The sequence below is a fragment of the Myodes glareolus genome, chromosome 12, assembly GCF_982192425.1.
Source record: "Myodes glareolus chromosome 12, mMyoGla1.1, whole genome shotgun sequence".
NCBI lineage: Eukaryota > Metazoa > Chordata > Mammalia > Rodentia > Cricetidae > Myodes > Myodes glareolus.
This window is the reverse complement of record NC_142037.1, coordinates 14,323,388-14,338,396: the sequence shown is the minus strand read 5'-3', so window position 1 is coordinate 14,338,396 and position 15,009 is coordinate 14,323,388. Positions and strand designations below refer to the sequence as shown.

Here is a 15,009-nt window from a genome sequence, read left to right as displayed (position 1 = left end):
CTAGCTCATTTCCTGCTGTCAACTCTAAATTAATTATGTCAATTAAGGAGGGAAAGTCACGTCTCATCAGGATACAGTCACTGTTTGGTTTCATCCAGAAACATCACTGATATTAGAAGAGTCAGCACCTCTGTGGATCTGCTTACGCCTTGGGCAGAAGCTGGGACTGTCTGCAAAGAACTCACATGGCTGTGTTTTTTATAATTCTTCCTTGGTCCATCTTCTGTCCGATGCCATGCACAACAAACACGATATGAGAAGTCTGCGAGGGCTTGTCTTCTAGCGTGGCTTCTTCTACGTAACCTCTATGAAGTCTGGTCCCACTACTGGAGGCTGTAGCAAAATTATGGCCTTAAGTTTAGGACTTGGGAAACTGTATTTGCAAAATACATTTAAAAAAAGAAAGAACAGTAATGGTAATAATGTAAGAAAATATTTCATTGGGTGGAAAGAGAAAATAAAGTTTGTAAGATAATATATATTGACTGATGACATAAAAAGTGAATACAAAAGCCAGAAATCATTAGGAAAACAAAAGGATAAACAGAACGTAGAAAAATAAAGGACATCTATATTAAAAACGCACACCAGGTATGGTGGCACATGCCTTTAATTCTAGCACTCGGGAGGTAGAGGCAGGAGGATCTCTGTGGGTATAAGGCCAGCCTGGTCTACAGATTGAGTTCAAGAATAGCCAAGGATATACCCTGAGAAAAAATAGTCAAAGAGAGCTTACTAGTCAAAAAGTACACATATTCAGTCAGATATAAAAAGGTACCCCACAAAATACAACTAACTATAAACAAAAATAATCAGATACATTTATAGCAAATAAAAGAATGACATAATAACATATTCTTAGACTTAAAAATGAATTTTCAAACTTATTGAGGATGCTCTATCTTCACTTAACACTCTTTTCAGAAAAAATATCCTGTGTGTGTGTGTGTGTGTGTGTGTGTGCACGTGCGTATGATAGACAGGAAAAGGGGGCAATATGTGGGAGGCATGTGCAAGGTTAAGGAGACAGCCTCAGGTGTTCAGTGCCCTCTTGCTCTCAGCTTCCTGAGAGTCAGCCTGGGCCCTGCCTCCTTGGAGCAGTGCTGGGATTTTACATGCGCACTAAGCGTCTAGGATCACAGCTGCGTGCTATGCATCGAGCTTTTATGGCTTCTGAGAATTTGAACTCAGGTCATCATATTTAAGTGGCAAGTGCCTTTTCTCTACAGAGCCATGTTGCTAACCCTTCTATTTTATTGTAGTAGAACTACTTTAGCCTGGCAGTGGTGGCACACACCTTTAATCCCAGCACTTGGAGGTAGAGGCAGATAGATCTCTTTGTGTTCAAGGCCAGCCTGGTCTACAGGAGTTCCAGGACAGCGAGGGCTGGCTATACAGAGAGAAACTCCGTCTTGAAAAAATACAAAACAAACAAACAAAAAAAACCAAACGAAAACAACAACCCCCCCCCGCCAAAATTAAAAACTTTAAACTGTAAAAGGCCAAGAAACAATTCCTTTAGCAAGACTACACAAAGAGTTGCATTGTTTTTCTCACAACCACCATTCCCTCCTCCACTGAAACTGAATCCATGACAACATGGCTTCTGCCCAACTATTCCAGTCACAAGCCCCACTGGTTCCAGCCTCCTCTTCCTTTATGCTATGTACCGACTGTCATGCTCAAGTTTCACTGTCTCAAGGCACACGGCTTTCACATGCAGGAAGGCATTCACTGTCCTTATCAGGATTCTAATTCATAACCATGAGCTGAGGTGTGAATGCATACACCTTAATAAAAGTTTCATTTTACAGGGTTCTTGTCACTGAATTTAAGTTCTACTTAAAACATATAAAAACAGAACATCGTCTACTTTTGACTCCCAAAATTTTGATAAGCCAGAGACCACGTAACAATTACCTTTAGAAAATCCCAGTTTTTGGGTAACGGTTCTCGCTATTTTGGATGTTGTTGCATCGCTGTAGAGATACACTTCATCCATGCTGTGCCAGTCCACATGATTCCGACTCAGTTTGAAACTATGAACAGCTGCCGCACAAAAGAAGAATTTCAAGTTCTCCAAGACAGGTTTTCTTAGTGTAAATATTCTAATACTCAGTTTTCTGAACCAATAGTAGCTAACTCAAACACCATATACTTTTAGTTCAGTAGAGAAAATTTCATTAAAAACATGTATGTCCCATAGCAATGCATAGAATTTTATAAATGTTCAACAATGCTGTGAGGAACAGCAGAGGGACTGGCGTCACTATATGCTATCAACCTCTCGTGTGAAGGTGATATGGTTCTTGATCATCAAGCTGCATCCGCAGGAGTACGGCTCCTCTCTCTGGGGTAGACATCTATTTAAAAGCTTTCAATAGCTTGGGCACAGAAACTTAAGTTCTATCCCTTTTGTTAATTTTACTAAAAACATCAAGATATTTACTCAATGCAGAACAAAAAAAGGAGGTTGATTTGCTCAAAAGCTAGTGATTGGCACAGTGCCCCTGTCCTACCTAAAGATGAGTTGTATATGACCCCAAATTAAGAATACAGTTCTAGCCGGGCGGTGGTGGCGCACGTCTTTAATCCCAGCACTTAGGAGGCAAGGGCAGGTGGATCCTGGTCAAGACTGTAAGACATGCTGAAGTAGCATGTTCCCCATGGGAAGACATGGCATATTATAAGAAAATCCACTTCTTACATTACAAATAACTTAAAATTTTATGAAAACCAATTCTACTTTACTAGCTCTCAGAATATGTTATTGACCTGTGTGTATGTTGTGTGAGTGTGTCTCTCACAGGACTAACATTCAATTAACACAACTCACGCCAACAACTTTAGTTATACAGAATGTAACCACAGGTGCAGACTTTTAAATAAAAAGCTTTTCACAAATTAAAAGGGTTTAATAACTTTTGCAAGGGCTTTCTAACTATTTACAAAACAAATTATTTTTAATATAGTTTTGAGCTACATGTTTAAAAGATTAAAACTTTATGACATTTAGAGAATATTAGAAATATTTAGAGAGAAGTATAAATATAGCCAATCTCTATCCCTCTGCAAACTGTTTATATGTTGTCTTAAAGTGGAACACCTTAACATTCAAACATCCTAATGGAATGCAGTTTTCATATAGATGTATAATAATGCAAAACTACGGCAAATAGCGCAACAGACACATTTAAAAACAAAAACGACTACTTCTAAACTTTAAGCCAACTGAGCTAGAGCTGGGCGTAAGCTACAGAGAGTAACTGCGATTACTGTACCTTGGGAACGCTTTCGCTTAAGACCTGTGGCGTCTGAGCTCTCCTTATATCCTCTCCATTTGAACAGAGAAGGGAGGGAGAAGGGAGGGAGGTGGTAGACAACTAAGAAAGCAAAAACACTGAGCTTCAAAGTACATTTAAGTGAGTTTTTCTATTGCCTTTTCCTTCTAGTCTTAACTTTTAAAAACTACATTTGACAATTATTTTTTCTAAACGTTTTTAAAAATATAATTTCTAGTTAAAAAAATCAGCTTAATGTCTGTCAAATATATACTTTTATTGAAAGGAACAAAGGCAAATATTATCTATTTATCAGTGACAGACAATCACATGATCATCGTTTAATTCTTTTGCATAGCTACAAGAAATGCATGGCATTTTTGAATGGTAAGAGATTTTTAAGCTCTATATTTCTGATACTAAGGTTATTCAGTGCACCAAATTTGTGATGACATAGTCAAGAGGTGATACACAGTTTGAGGACACAACCATATTTTAAAGAGCTCATTTAGCTCGCCTGAGATACCACAGCATACATTCCAGCTCTCCAGACTTAGGCATGATGGCTTTAAGACTGTTTCAGAGCAAGGCTTCCTTTCACAATTGAGAGAGTTGTTACAAAGTCAGTGAAAATTTTTTTGAAGAAAACCATACTGGAGGCCCCACTTTCAACTACCCCCTTTTGGAAAGATTAATACCATAAAAACAATCTCATTAGAAAAACATACGCTGTGACAGGCATTAAGAAGACAACACGGAAAAGTCAGGCACAGACTTGGTATTTGACAATCAGAAGATGACCGTAAAGCCAACTTGCTCCTTGTTGAATTTTGCTAGCTATATATCGCAGATAACACTCCTTATAGTTAAGTAATTGTTTAGGATACTTGAAACTGAATCTTATAAATCAGTTTACTACTTCAGGTAATTACAAAATTTTTACAATTTAGCTAAAAGTTATATTTTAATAATTCAATTTTCAACTTACTGCCTTCTGTATGAATTTGACATTCAAAGGTTAAATACTGCTCAAATTAAAAAAAAATCTTTAATTTCTGTCATATATACAATTGAAGTATATGCAAATATTTATGCAGTAAGGGTTTTTGGGAAATTTTTACAAAGCATTAACAACTACACCTACACATTAAATTACTACATCTACATGCAAGTAGATGGTTTTAAGTCTATAAGCTAGCTGGGGGTTGGAGAGATGGCTCAGTGGTTAAGGGCACTGACTGCTCTTCCAGAGGTCCTGGGTTCAATTCCCAGCACTCACATGGCAGCTCACAACTGTCTGTAACTCCAAGATCTGACACCCTCACACAGGTACACATGCAGGCAAAACACGAACGCACATAAAATACAAATAAATAATTTTTAAAAACCTAGGGCTGAAAGCTGGGTGACAGCAGACCTATAAATGCCTCTAACATAGAAACAGACATGGAAGCTGGCTTCATCCTGTCTGCTATTCTTTCGTGTGCCTTCTGGTCAGTCACTCAGGAGCAGAGAGGTACAACTAGGCCAGCAAAGATGTTAAACCACATAAAAAGCTGCTAGTGCTGCTAAGGGGTCAGACCAATAGAAACCTCTAAGAAACAATGACTAGATTTTGTAAGTCCAGTGGTGAAATGAATCTGCACCAAATCCCACACTGGGACACATTGGGACACAATGAAATCAAGTGAGCACTCTCAGAAAGCTGGTCAGGCCCAATGATGAATTTTCAACACTATGAAGATAAACACATTACAAAGCTCTTCACTCCCAACAGAAAATTGTGCTTATGAAAACATTTCATGTAATTAAATGGCTGTGGCTCTTTACCATTACACTGCATTTTCACTTAAAAATCATTGGCCAGGGAGCTTAACTCTTTTAAACGCAGACACAGAATTATAGGCATGACTTCTTGTTAGCATTCAGTTAGTGACTCCTATGCACTATTACAGAAGTGTGAACACACTCACAGTGCAGCTGATGGTGCGGCTGTAGAAGCTGATAGCATTAGTAAGATGTCCACACATCAAAGTCTTGTTCAGTAATGAAAGAAGACTGAAGTTTTAAATTATTTAGAATCATTTCCTTACTAATTAATCTCTCAAAGAACCTTTCTTCATCATGTAACTCTGAATACAGTAAGTTTATCCAAGAAGTGGACAGGATAACAATTCCTACAGGAGACACACACAACAACTCTTCCCTTTATAAAGAAGCTGACTGTCTGGAAAGCTAGTATTTGCTCTTTCCTAGACAGCACTGCCCAGGCCTCAAAGGATCCTTTGCTGAGTTTCCTTTTAAGCAACCAGGGTCCAGATGCCTAGTACTGATCTGGAAAATTCTTTCTCTCAGGGAAAGCAGGCGGCCCTGCACATCTCAAACTTGATAACCACAACTAAACTCTAGCATTCTTTCCTGGACCTCAGGAGAATTAAACAAATTGATTTAAAAAAAGTTAAATCATAAAATCATAACCCCAAACTAGAAGATGGGAATCCTCAGTCACTAAAGACAGAGGAGAAAGCTGGTTAACGGGCCAGAACGCTCCCCGCTTCACCCCTCTCTTTTGAGACAGGGTCTCACTACGTAGCCCTGGATGTTCTGGCACACGCTATGTAGACCAGGCTATTCTCAAACTCATGGACCCTATCCAGAACATCACATTATACTGTGCTGTTGGGTCTCCTCAGTCTCCCCCGCCTGCGATGGTCTGAACACAGCAGGGCCATCTTATTTGTTGTGTGGGAAAATAGCCCTCAGTTTCAGTTTGTCTTAAGTTTTTTTTACTAAAAATTTGAGGTTGTGCACTTTGTAGCCAGAGTGACGCACAATATTAATGCATTTAGGTTAACTTCTAAAAACGACTGCACATGCTTGGATAAACTATTAGGGAACACAACAACTATCCAGCATTAAGTGTGTTTACACAATTTTTCTCTCCTCTCTCCACGCCCCCTTCCTTCCTTCTTTTTTTTTCTTTCCAAGATAGAGTAGCCTGTCTCAGTAGCTTTTCTGTGTAGCCCTAGAACTTGCCCTGCAGACCAGGCTGGCCTCAAACTCACAGAGATCCACTTGCCTGTGCCTCCTAAATGCTGGGATTAAAGGCATGTACCACCATCCCCTGGCGAGAATTACTAATCTGAAGGCACAACTGTATAATATAAGTCATCTTAAGTAAACGGATGGTCTCAAATGTATCACTGTATTAGATAAATTTTCCTAGCCTTGGGACTGGACAGAGGCCCAGTGGTGAAGAGCACTTACTGCTCTTGCAGCAGCCACATGGAGATCTTTTCTGTCCCTGCTGGGTTCCTGCACACAGGTGCTACACACATACAGATAATTTTACGCCCCTAGCTATTAGATAAAGTAGGAGAGCTTTTCATTTTAGTTCTTAGAGAATTAAGTTTCAAGGATCTAAGTCACAAAGTGGGTTATCTTTATTTGGATAGTTACACCAGACTTCCATCAATCTAGTTCAATGTTCATTTTAAAATTAGTATGAAAAATCTAAAGAAGGTAAAAACTTAAACACACATAATTAATTTGTGGCAAGAGCTACACTAAACAGACATGGTCAGAACAGTGACAAGCAGTTTATTACTTAGTTTAAAGCTTCTAAGGGTAAGAACTTGGTTTCCTTGGAAGTCCCTAGAACACTAACGAGTTCCGGCTTCTAGAATTTTTAAACATGTGTATTTATTGGATGAGAATTGACAGCCTGTTAATAACTCCATGAACTTTATTCCACTGGGCTGCCTTGCACTCAGTTTGGTAACTATTCTGCTGACTCTCTCTTCTCTAAGAAAGCCTGGAAACCCCCACAAAAGCACCCAGCAGAACTGGGAGGCATTAACAACAATCTTGACAAAGGAAGAGCCAAAGCTTTATCATCACACATGAAAATATTTAGGTGAAAAGGGTATTTTTTCAACTCCAAAAGAGAGAAATAGAAAATTTTAGAAGTTTAGAAAGATGAAATAATCAGAAGGCGTACATATTTTTTGTTAAATATTTTAAGTTTGAGGTATTTTTCCCTAAATTGTGGCTTTCTGGAAGGTAAATGTTGTTTTTATAATATCAGCTGTAAAATATACTATCAAATTTCCCATGACGTTCAAAGTTAAGTGTCATCTTAACCTCTGAGTATATATTTATCATAATACCAAATAATAGATAGGGCAGTGGTGGCACACACCTTTAATCCCACAGCACTCTGGAGGCAGAGGCAGGTGGATCTCTCTGAGTTCGAGGCCAGTCTGGTCTACACAGCTGTTCTAGGAGAGCCAAGGCTATCTACAAAGAAACAAAACAAAAACAAAATAACTTGTAGCCAGGTGGTGGCAGCGAACACCTTTAATCCCAGCACTTGGGAGGCAGAGGCTGGTGGATCTGAGTTCAAGGATAGCCTAGTCTACAAAGTGAGTTCCAGGACAGTCAGGGATACACAGAGGCACCCTGTCTCAAAAAACAAGACAAAACAAAACAAAAATTAAAAAAAATTAATACATACATACATAAAAATTTCTTCTAATGAACTTCAAGAAGTCATTTTAAAAATATGACAATGCAATACATTTCCCTCCCTCCCTCCCTATCTCTCTCTCTCTCTCTCTCTCTCTCTCTCTCTCTCTCTCTCTCTCTCGATGTAGCCCCAATTGCCCTAGAACTTGCTACCAGGCTGGCTTCGAACTCATGAGGGCTGGGATTAAATGTGTGCACTACCATGCCCAGCTAAACATGTTATTTCTAATTAGAATTTCATGTGGATGCTTAAATACATTAAATAATATTGTTACACAAGTAGAGACTTACTGCCCCCCGCCATCGAAAAACCTACTCATACAAATACACTTTTCTTCCCCCAGACAGGGTTTCTCTGTGTAGCCCCAGCTGTCCTGGAACTCGCTCTGTAGATCAGGCTGGCCTTGAACTCACGGAGATCTGCCTACCTCTGCCTCCCAAGTGCTGGGATTAAAGGCATGCACTTTAATCCTGCATAAACTTTAAAGCCCTGCATAAACTGTGTTCTTAGGTATATTAAGTTTGGGCACTTTGCAGAAGGCTGAAGTATTTGTTACATTTAATATTTAGAAAGAGCAGAATAGAGAATTCACATGAAAGTTAATTCTACTGTGAATATGATTCGAAACAGGTGAGATGTGGGGAAGACAGCTGCAGACTAACCCTGGGCAAAAGGAGACAACTCCCTTCTATTTTGCATACCCTTCTCCATTCCTCTAAGCCCTGGGGCTTTTAAGCACTAACAGTAAGGAAAGGGGGAAGACAAAAACTGTGTTTGTTATGCGAATTGCTGTTTTTAAGATAGAAGACTTAAAGAGGAAAATAGTTCCCAAGCTCCATTTTCTCTAATAGCAATGTAGCTGTTTTATGACAAACGTTCTGCCATTCATACACTGTGAAGTGGGCCTGTGATAATTCTGGCAGTAGTGGTGAGAGATTTCATTCTTTAACTCAAATCTCAGGTAAATTTTCAATTCTTGCTGCACTATTTCTAGTTATTAAAGTATTACCTGGAGGCATCGGCAGCAGCAGCTCTTAGACCTGCTTTATCTACACTGATGGGTAAACTCTTTAGCCTAAATCTGACAGCAAAACAAGGATACAGTTGAATCTACAGAATAATAAAAAGACTCAAGAGTATGGGACCTGCAAATTGCAAAGCATCATATAAATGATGGATTTCACTGGTAATTTATGTGGAAATCACTCCAGGTGTACTTTAATTCACTAGGTTCAGCAGGGCTTGCCAAAAGCCTCCCAAACAAAGGCAAGCAAAAAAAAAAAAAAAAAAAAAAAAAAGACACTCTGAGTATCTACTATTCTAAACTACCTGGGTGTTGTACTCACCAGAATAGTTGATCCCACTGCCTGCATTAAATGGAATAATAGAAGGATTTTTAACTTTACCACATATTTTGAGGTTTATTCAAGATTCAGACACATACTGAAAACATGGCAATCTTGGCTATTCTATAACATCTAACTGTTGAAACATATTTACTTTCTGAGTAAGAAAATGTAAGGAGAATACTGCTTTAAATTAAAAACTGGTATTAATCTTCCAGAGAGAGTTAAAATACACACAAAACCAAGGCTGACTTAAAATCCAGGAAAAGAATCAACATTAAAATACTAATGAAAGTGCTTTTTTATAAGGACTTTTTTATAAGTTCTATTTTCAGTGATAACTCAAACGCCCCAAATGACTACCTTGGAGTATAATATAAACATTTTGTGCCAATATTATAAAGTTTGTTAGTATCATGCAATTAAAACATATGCACTAAGTAAAATAACCCAAATATTTACAGCAACTTTAAATTCCAGAATAGTAACGTGTTTTAAAAACCAGAATTTAGACGTAGGGTAGAACTTTTGCTAGCATGCATCATGCCTGGTCCCCCAGCACCTCAAAAATTGTCAAATTTAATAAATTTTAACCCCTCCTAAGTTACTATTACCAAACTTACCAATTACTGTAAGATTTATCAATTACTTACTTCTACAGAACATATTAAATTGGTCATCTTACCGTCTTTTCCATCTATGGGTTTTGACACTTCTATATCAAAGTTTTCTTGCATCTGCTGACCTCTAAAACAATTGAGATGTTCTTGCTCAATTAAATTACTTTCTTCTTCTTCTAGAGGCTGCCAAGTCCCATCAATAAACCACTGTCCACGCATTACTGGTATTTTATCAGCTTCTGAAAAGAGACATCACAAGATCAACCTCTCAAAAGGAGACTTAGCTACAATTTTATTATGTTTTACTATTGTTATTCTCCAGGCTTTAATAACCAATATAATCATTTCAAGTAAAAAATAAATCCAAATTTCAAGTCAGGGTGTGATTTTCCTGTTTGCACAGGCAGGGTCTCACTCTGGAGCTCTGGCTGGCCTGGAACTCCCTGAGTAGATCAGGCCTGCAGTCGCTCTCTGGCCTCTGCTCCAAGTGCTAGGTGTGATAAGTGTGAAACACCACATCTGGCTAGAGTTTTTTCTTACAGATATCAAGACTAAATTATTCTAGATATTACCTAAGTTGCTTTACCATCTGGAAGATAGATGAGCAACTATCTATACATTTGAGGCCCTAAACAACCCAAATTTGGAGGTTAAAGGCCTTACTGTAAGACTTTGTTGGTAGCTCAAAAGCCTTTGAGGTAGTCTGAGTGTAACTGGCTCCCATAACCTCATAGGAAACGGCACTATTAGGAGGTGTGAGTTTGGCTTTAATGAATTGGGTTTGGCCTTGTTGGAGGCAATGTGCCACTGTGAGGGTAGGTTTTGAGGTTTCCTTTGCTCAGGATACAGTGTCTCAGTTGACTTTCTGTTGCCTGCATATCAAGATGCAGCCAGCACCATGTCTGCCTGGATACCTGTCACCATGTGGATTGAACCTCTGAAACCGTAAGCCCTCCCAATTAGAAGTTTTCTTTATGAGAGTTGCAGTGGCCATGTGTCTCTTCACAGCAACAGAACCCTGACTGAGACAGCCGTATATTAATGTGATACCCTATGAGGTGTTTAGAATCTGCATGCAATGTTGCACTTTAGGCCATGTTGGAGTACGCGTGTTTTCAGGTGGAACACATGGATAATAATAAAGCAATTACAGTAAATTTCTCATCCATTTTTAGAAAAAGTTAGTGAATAACATTTTTCCAACTAAATACCTTCATCAGAAGCCTAAGATCCTTGTTTATTTTAAATAAACCGTACTAGTAGTCATCTTGAATCCTAAAAATTCTTACAAAAAAAGCAAAACATGGCTGCAAGCCCTATAGTAGCTGAGTATTTGACAGCACACACCAGGTCCTGATTCAACTCTCAGCACCACCAAAAAAGTAAAAAAAAAAAAAGAGCAAAGCAAAACAATAACTACTCCCCAAACAATAACAAATCAACCAGAATGAAAGTAACATTATCCTAAAAGTAGAATGAAATGAAATGAACACACGCGCGTGTGCGCGAGGGTATAATCGATGGACAAAACAAAAACATATCTTAAACTTTCTGCAACAGTCACAACCCAGCCAATTTGAAATTGGAGGCTTTGATGGGTATATTAGTTTTGTCAATATCATTAGTGTATAAACTGACAATGTGAACACTCTATGGTTGGTAAGGTCTTATCGTGCATAAAAGAGAGAAAATATCCATGAGAAAGAACAGCTAGAGGCGGCTGGAAGAGTTCAGAACAAGAGAGAAAGTAGATAGGTTATCTGCAAGAGTGTGTGTGTGTGTGTGTGTGTGTGTATGTGTGTGTAGAACAGCAGGGGATAGAGGATGCAGAGTGAGACTAGACAGCAAGGGCTGAGAATGGTGGGAAGAGCTGGGTTGTAAGGAGGATGAATGGCAAGGCTGCAGGACACTGGTTTTCGGAGTTTTCAAAAGTAAACTTTGTGAGAGAGATGGAGGAAGCCTGGAGGCAGCCACTGACCTTGATACTCTCACGGGCTCAACCTAATGCTAATTGGACCTTGAGGTGCTAAGAGAGCCACTGAGGTGCTGAGAGAGCCACAGGTGAACTGGAGAGCTAAAGGGCTCTGCTGTAGATGAGAACTGGCTTCACAAGTTCCTGAGGAATGTTGGCTTTATCTAACTGCCAGAAAGCCTTCCCGCCAGAGTTTGGGCTGAGTTCATTTCTAGATATCTGGACTGCTTCTTAGAGTTTGGGGAATTGGAGTTTCCTTTGGCCATGAAAATCGGGACTTAGAACTTTGACACAAAAGGGCTACATAAATAAAAGGAAAAAATTGTAATTACAAATTTCAATTAGGAATATCATCGTGAACTACCGACAGCCTTCTCTCTTTAAAAAAAAAAAAAAAAAGACACAAACCACTCAAGCGCGTGTGAGAGGCCGTAACCCTGAGCTGAGAGGCTGCCACAGCATCAGCTCTCCCAGCGTTCAAGAAACCTGAACAAAACGGCTGATTCTGGGCTGGGCAGGAAATATGTCAGATGATCTTATGTGTTTCGTTCTACCAGACTTGCACTATGATGTATTTAAAGTTTCTGTTAGAAGATCTCCCCGTGTAGCCCTGGCTGGCCCAGGAAAGGCTTTGGAGTGTTGGAATCCCACCGCCCTGGCTCCCATATGTGGGTCTTCTAATACTCTCTAGAGATTCCACACAATGCGATACTCACTGTGTTAGAGCACACATTGCGAACAGAGCTTCTCAAGCCCCGCGTGTGTACTGTTATGTTTACTGGGGGATGGGGTAGGTTTGAATTGTACTTTGCTACTGAGGCTGAAGCCAGACTTCTCTCCATCAGGCTGTGGTAGCTGCACATCTTTTGAATCACTGTGTTCTACATATGCCTCAAATACAGCACTGAACTGGGTTTTGCAGAAAAAGTCATGTGAAGTTTTCTTTTGAATAAGTCAATGTTTACCAATATGATTAATATATCCAAACTCAACTTTTTGTTCTTCTATAATTATCTTTATTCTTCAAACTTCCTTTGTGTAGTATTTCCACTCTCCGAAGGAAGACTAGGAAAGCATGCTTCTCATTCAAGTAGTTATCTGTATGTATATTATTATAAATCTTTTTTGCTTACTTAAAATTTTTACCACGTGGTCAATCTATTTTAAACAGTATTTATGAGTCACACTGCACAAGCAATAGGTTACCATTATTTTCTCTTTGTCTGAAATAAAAGTGTTGGAAACTTACGTTTTATTCATGGATATACATTAAAATAGAATTGTGTGGTATGCACCTTCCAATCTGTCCACCTGATGTAGAAGGGCACGTTAGCCAGCTCAGGCTCTGAAAGTGCTGCTGTACTGCATATGTAATGGTCTGCTCTGTCCCTTTAAGAGACAGGCCATGCTTACTCCCTCCCCCATCCTCCAAGGCAAGCTGATCTTCAGCTTCCAGCCTGAGTCCCTTCCCCCCCCTTCTTTCCCTCTCCTCCCCTCCTCCCCCTCAGAGGCAGCTTGTCTTTCCCTTCTCCCTTTTCCCCCTCCCCATTTCTCTTCCCTCCCTCCCTCTCTCTGCCTCCTTTCCCCTCCATAACCCACCAAATAAATATTCAACTTCACTCTGCATAGCGTGCCTATCCATATCTCTGTCTCTCGTCTGCCGGGTGGCTCCCTGCCCTGGACCAGCCGCAGCGTGGTCTCATGGTGCATCTGTCTGTCTCTCCTTGTGGGACTAGCTGCCCCATCGAGGTCTCTCACCCACCATGCGGCTCCCTGCCTGGGACTCGCTGCCCCTCATGGCCCACTGCAGCCACTTGGGAAACTGAGCCATCACTGCCTGGGACTGGCTGCTCTCGGGACCCGCTGCCTACCGCCACTTGACAACCTGCAGCATGGTCTTGGGACCTGTTGCCTGCTGCAGCCACTCGGGGATCCGCAGCATTTTACTTTATGGTTTAAACCATAACAGCATGTATCTTGAACATGGCTCTAACTTTATTAGTGACTTTGGCCCCCCTTACAGGTCCAGACAGAAACAAGTCATCTTTAAAGTCCAATGTCACCCACCATGCTGACTCAGAGCTGTTCTGGCTCTTCCACGGTAGCTGAACTGCTTTACTGCACAGTTGGAGACTCTGTGCACCACCTTGGGAGACTCCAGTGACACAGAAGTTGATGTTCCAGCCTATATCACGTTGGCTACGTTCCCCTTCCTTGCTTTTGCATCCTACTTTCACACCCTTGATTATTTCCCTTTTCACCAAAGACCCTTATTAGGTTTTGAATTTACTCTCCCTTGGACAGCTTGTATTATCTTTCCTTCAACTTTGTCTTAAGGTTCTTATGCTGTGATAAACACTATTGATAGGGGAGTTCAGCCAATCACATTCTGTCCATGGGATGTGTTGCCCTAAGGCAAAAATTTACCTATAAACCTGGCGGGTGCGCTTCCCCTCTTGGCTCCTGCATTCCGGACGGACCATTGGGATTCTGGTGTAAGTTTTCCTTCTGTTTATTAAAGCTGTATCTTTTGTATTAAGCTAGTCTGGTGGATCATTAATTACCGATCGACCTCGCCCCTTCAACTGGCGCCCAACGTGGGTATATTGTATGTTAGTATGCTTCTACCTCTATTTATTGTATGTGAGTATGCTTCTACCTCTAATTGTATTGATATATATACATATATTTACATTTCTACCTCTGATTAAGATATTGTATACATTGTTTACATTTGGAGGCCACTGTCCTCATCCATTGCAGTTGTTTATTCTCTTAGTCTTCAAGTTAGATAGATATAAATCAAGTCATATATATGTATATATATAAATAAATACTTATATTTAGGCTAATCAGGTTATTTAGGTACATAGAGATCATATTTAGTATAGACAGTATAATCTTCAACCTCTTCGAAGAGCTGTAGAAAATGGCCTTTAATCTAATTCAGAGTTCTGTAGTAGTGAGACACAATCACTCCTGGCATCACCGCTCTACTCCCGAGAGAACGTTGAACACCAAAGACACTCCACTTGGAGCTTGTCTTCTTCTTGGCAGAACTGGCCTTTGGGCAAAGAAAAAGCCCATACCTCAACCACTGACAGAATTACAGAACATCTGTAAATGGATAAAAACAGGATTGTCTTATCTTGACAAGACAGGGTAAGAGAGTCCTAAAAGGTTTCTTGCCTTTAAAAAATGACATGTCAGTACATCAGGCCTTAGCCAAAGGTGGTTGACTCAACATTGCAAACAAGACTTT

General features: G+C 39.9%; 1 protein-coding gene across 8 annotated transcripts in view; it reads right to left on the bottom strand.

Annotated features, from left to right (window-relative positions):
• Ddhd1 (DDHD domain containing 1) overlaps positions 1 to 15,009 on the bottom strand; it is a 73,037-nt gene that overhangs the window by 26,091 nt on the left and 31,937 nt on the right. For 2 of the 8 annotated variants that reach the window (XM_085698474.2, XM_085698477.2), the window contains exons 2-6: positions 9,841 to 10,014; positions 9,156 to 9,176; positions 3,282 to 3,383; positions 1,921 to 2,049; positions 186 to 333 (exon numbers count right to left, since the gene is read on the bottom strand). In XM_085698474.2, the coding sequence (XP_085554600.1) occupies positions 186 to 333; positions 1,921 to 2,049; positions 3,282 to 3,383; positions 9,156 to 9,176; positions 9,841 to 10,014 (574 nt within the window). The remainder of the gene's footprint in view (positions 1 to 185; positions 334 to 1,920; positions 2,050 to 3,281; positions 3,384 to 9,155; positions 9,177 to 9,840; positions 10,015 to 15,009) is intronic. The other 6 variants (XM_085698476.2, XM_085698478.2, XM_048430033.3 and 3 more) reach the window with 3 other exon arrangements.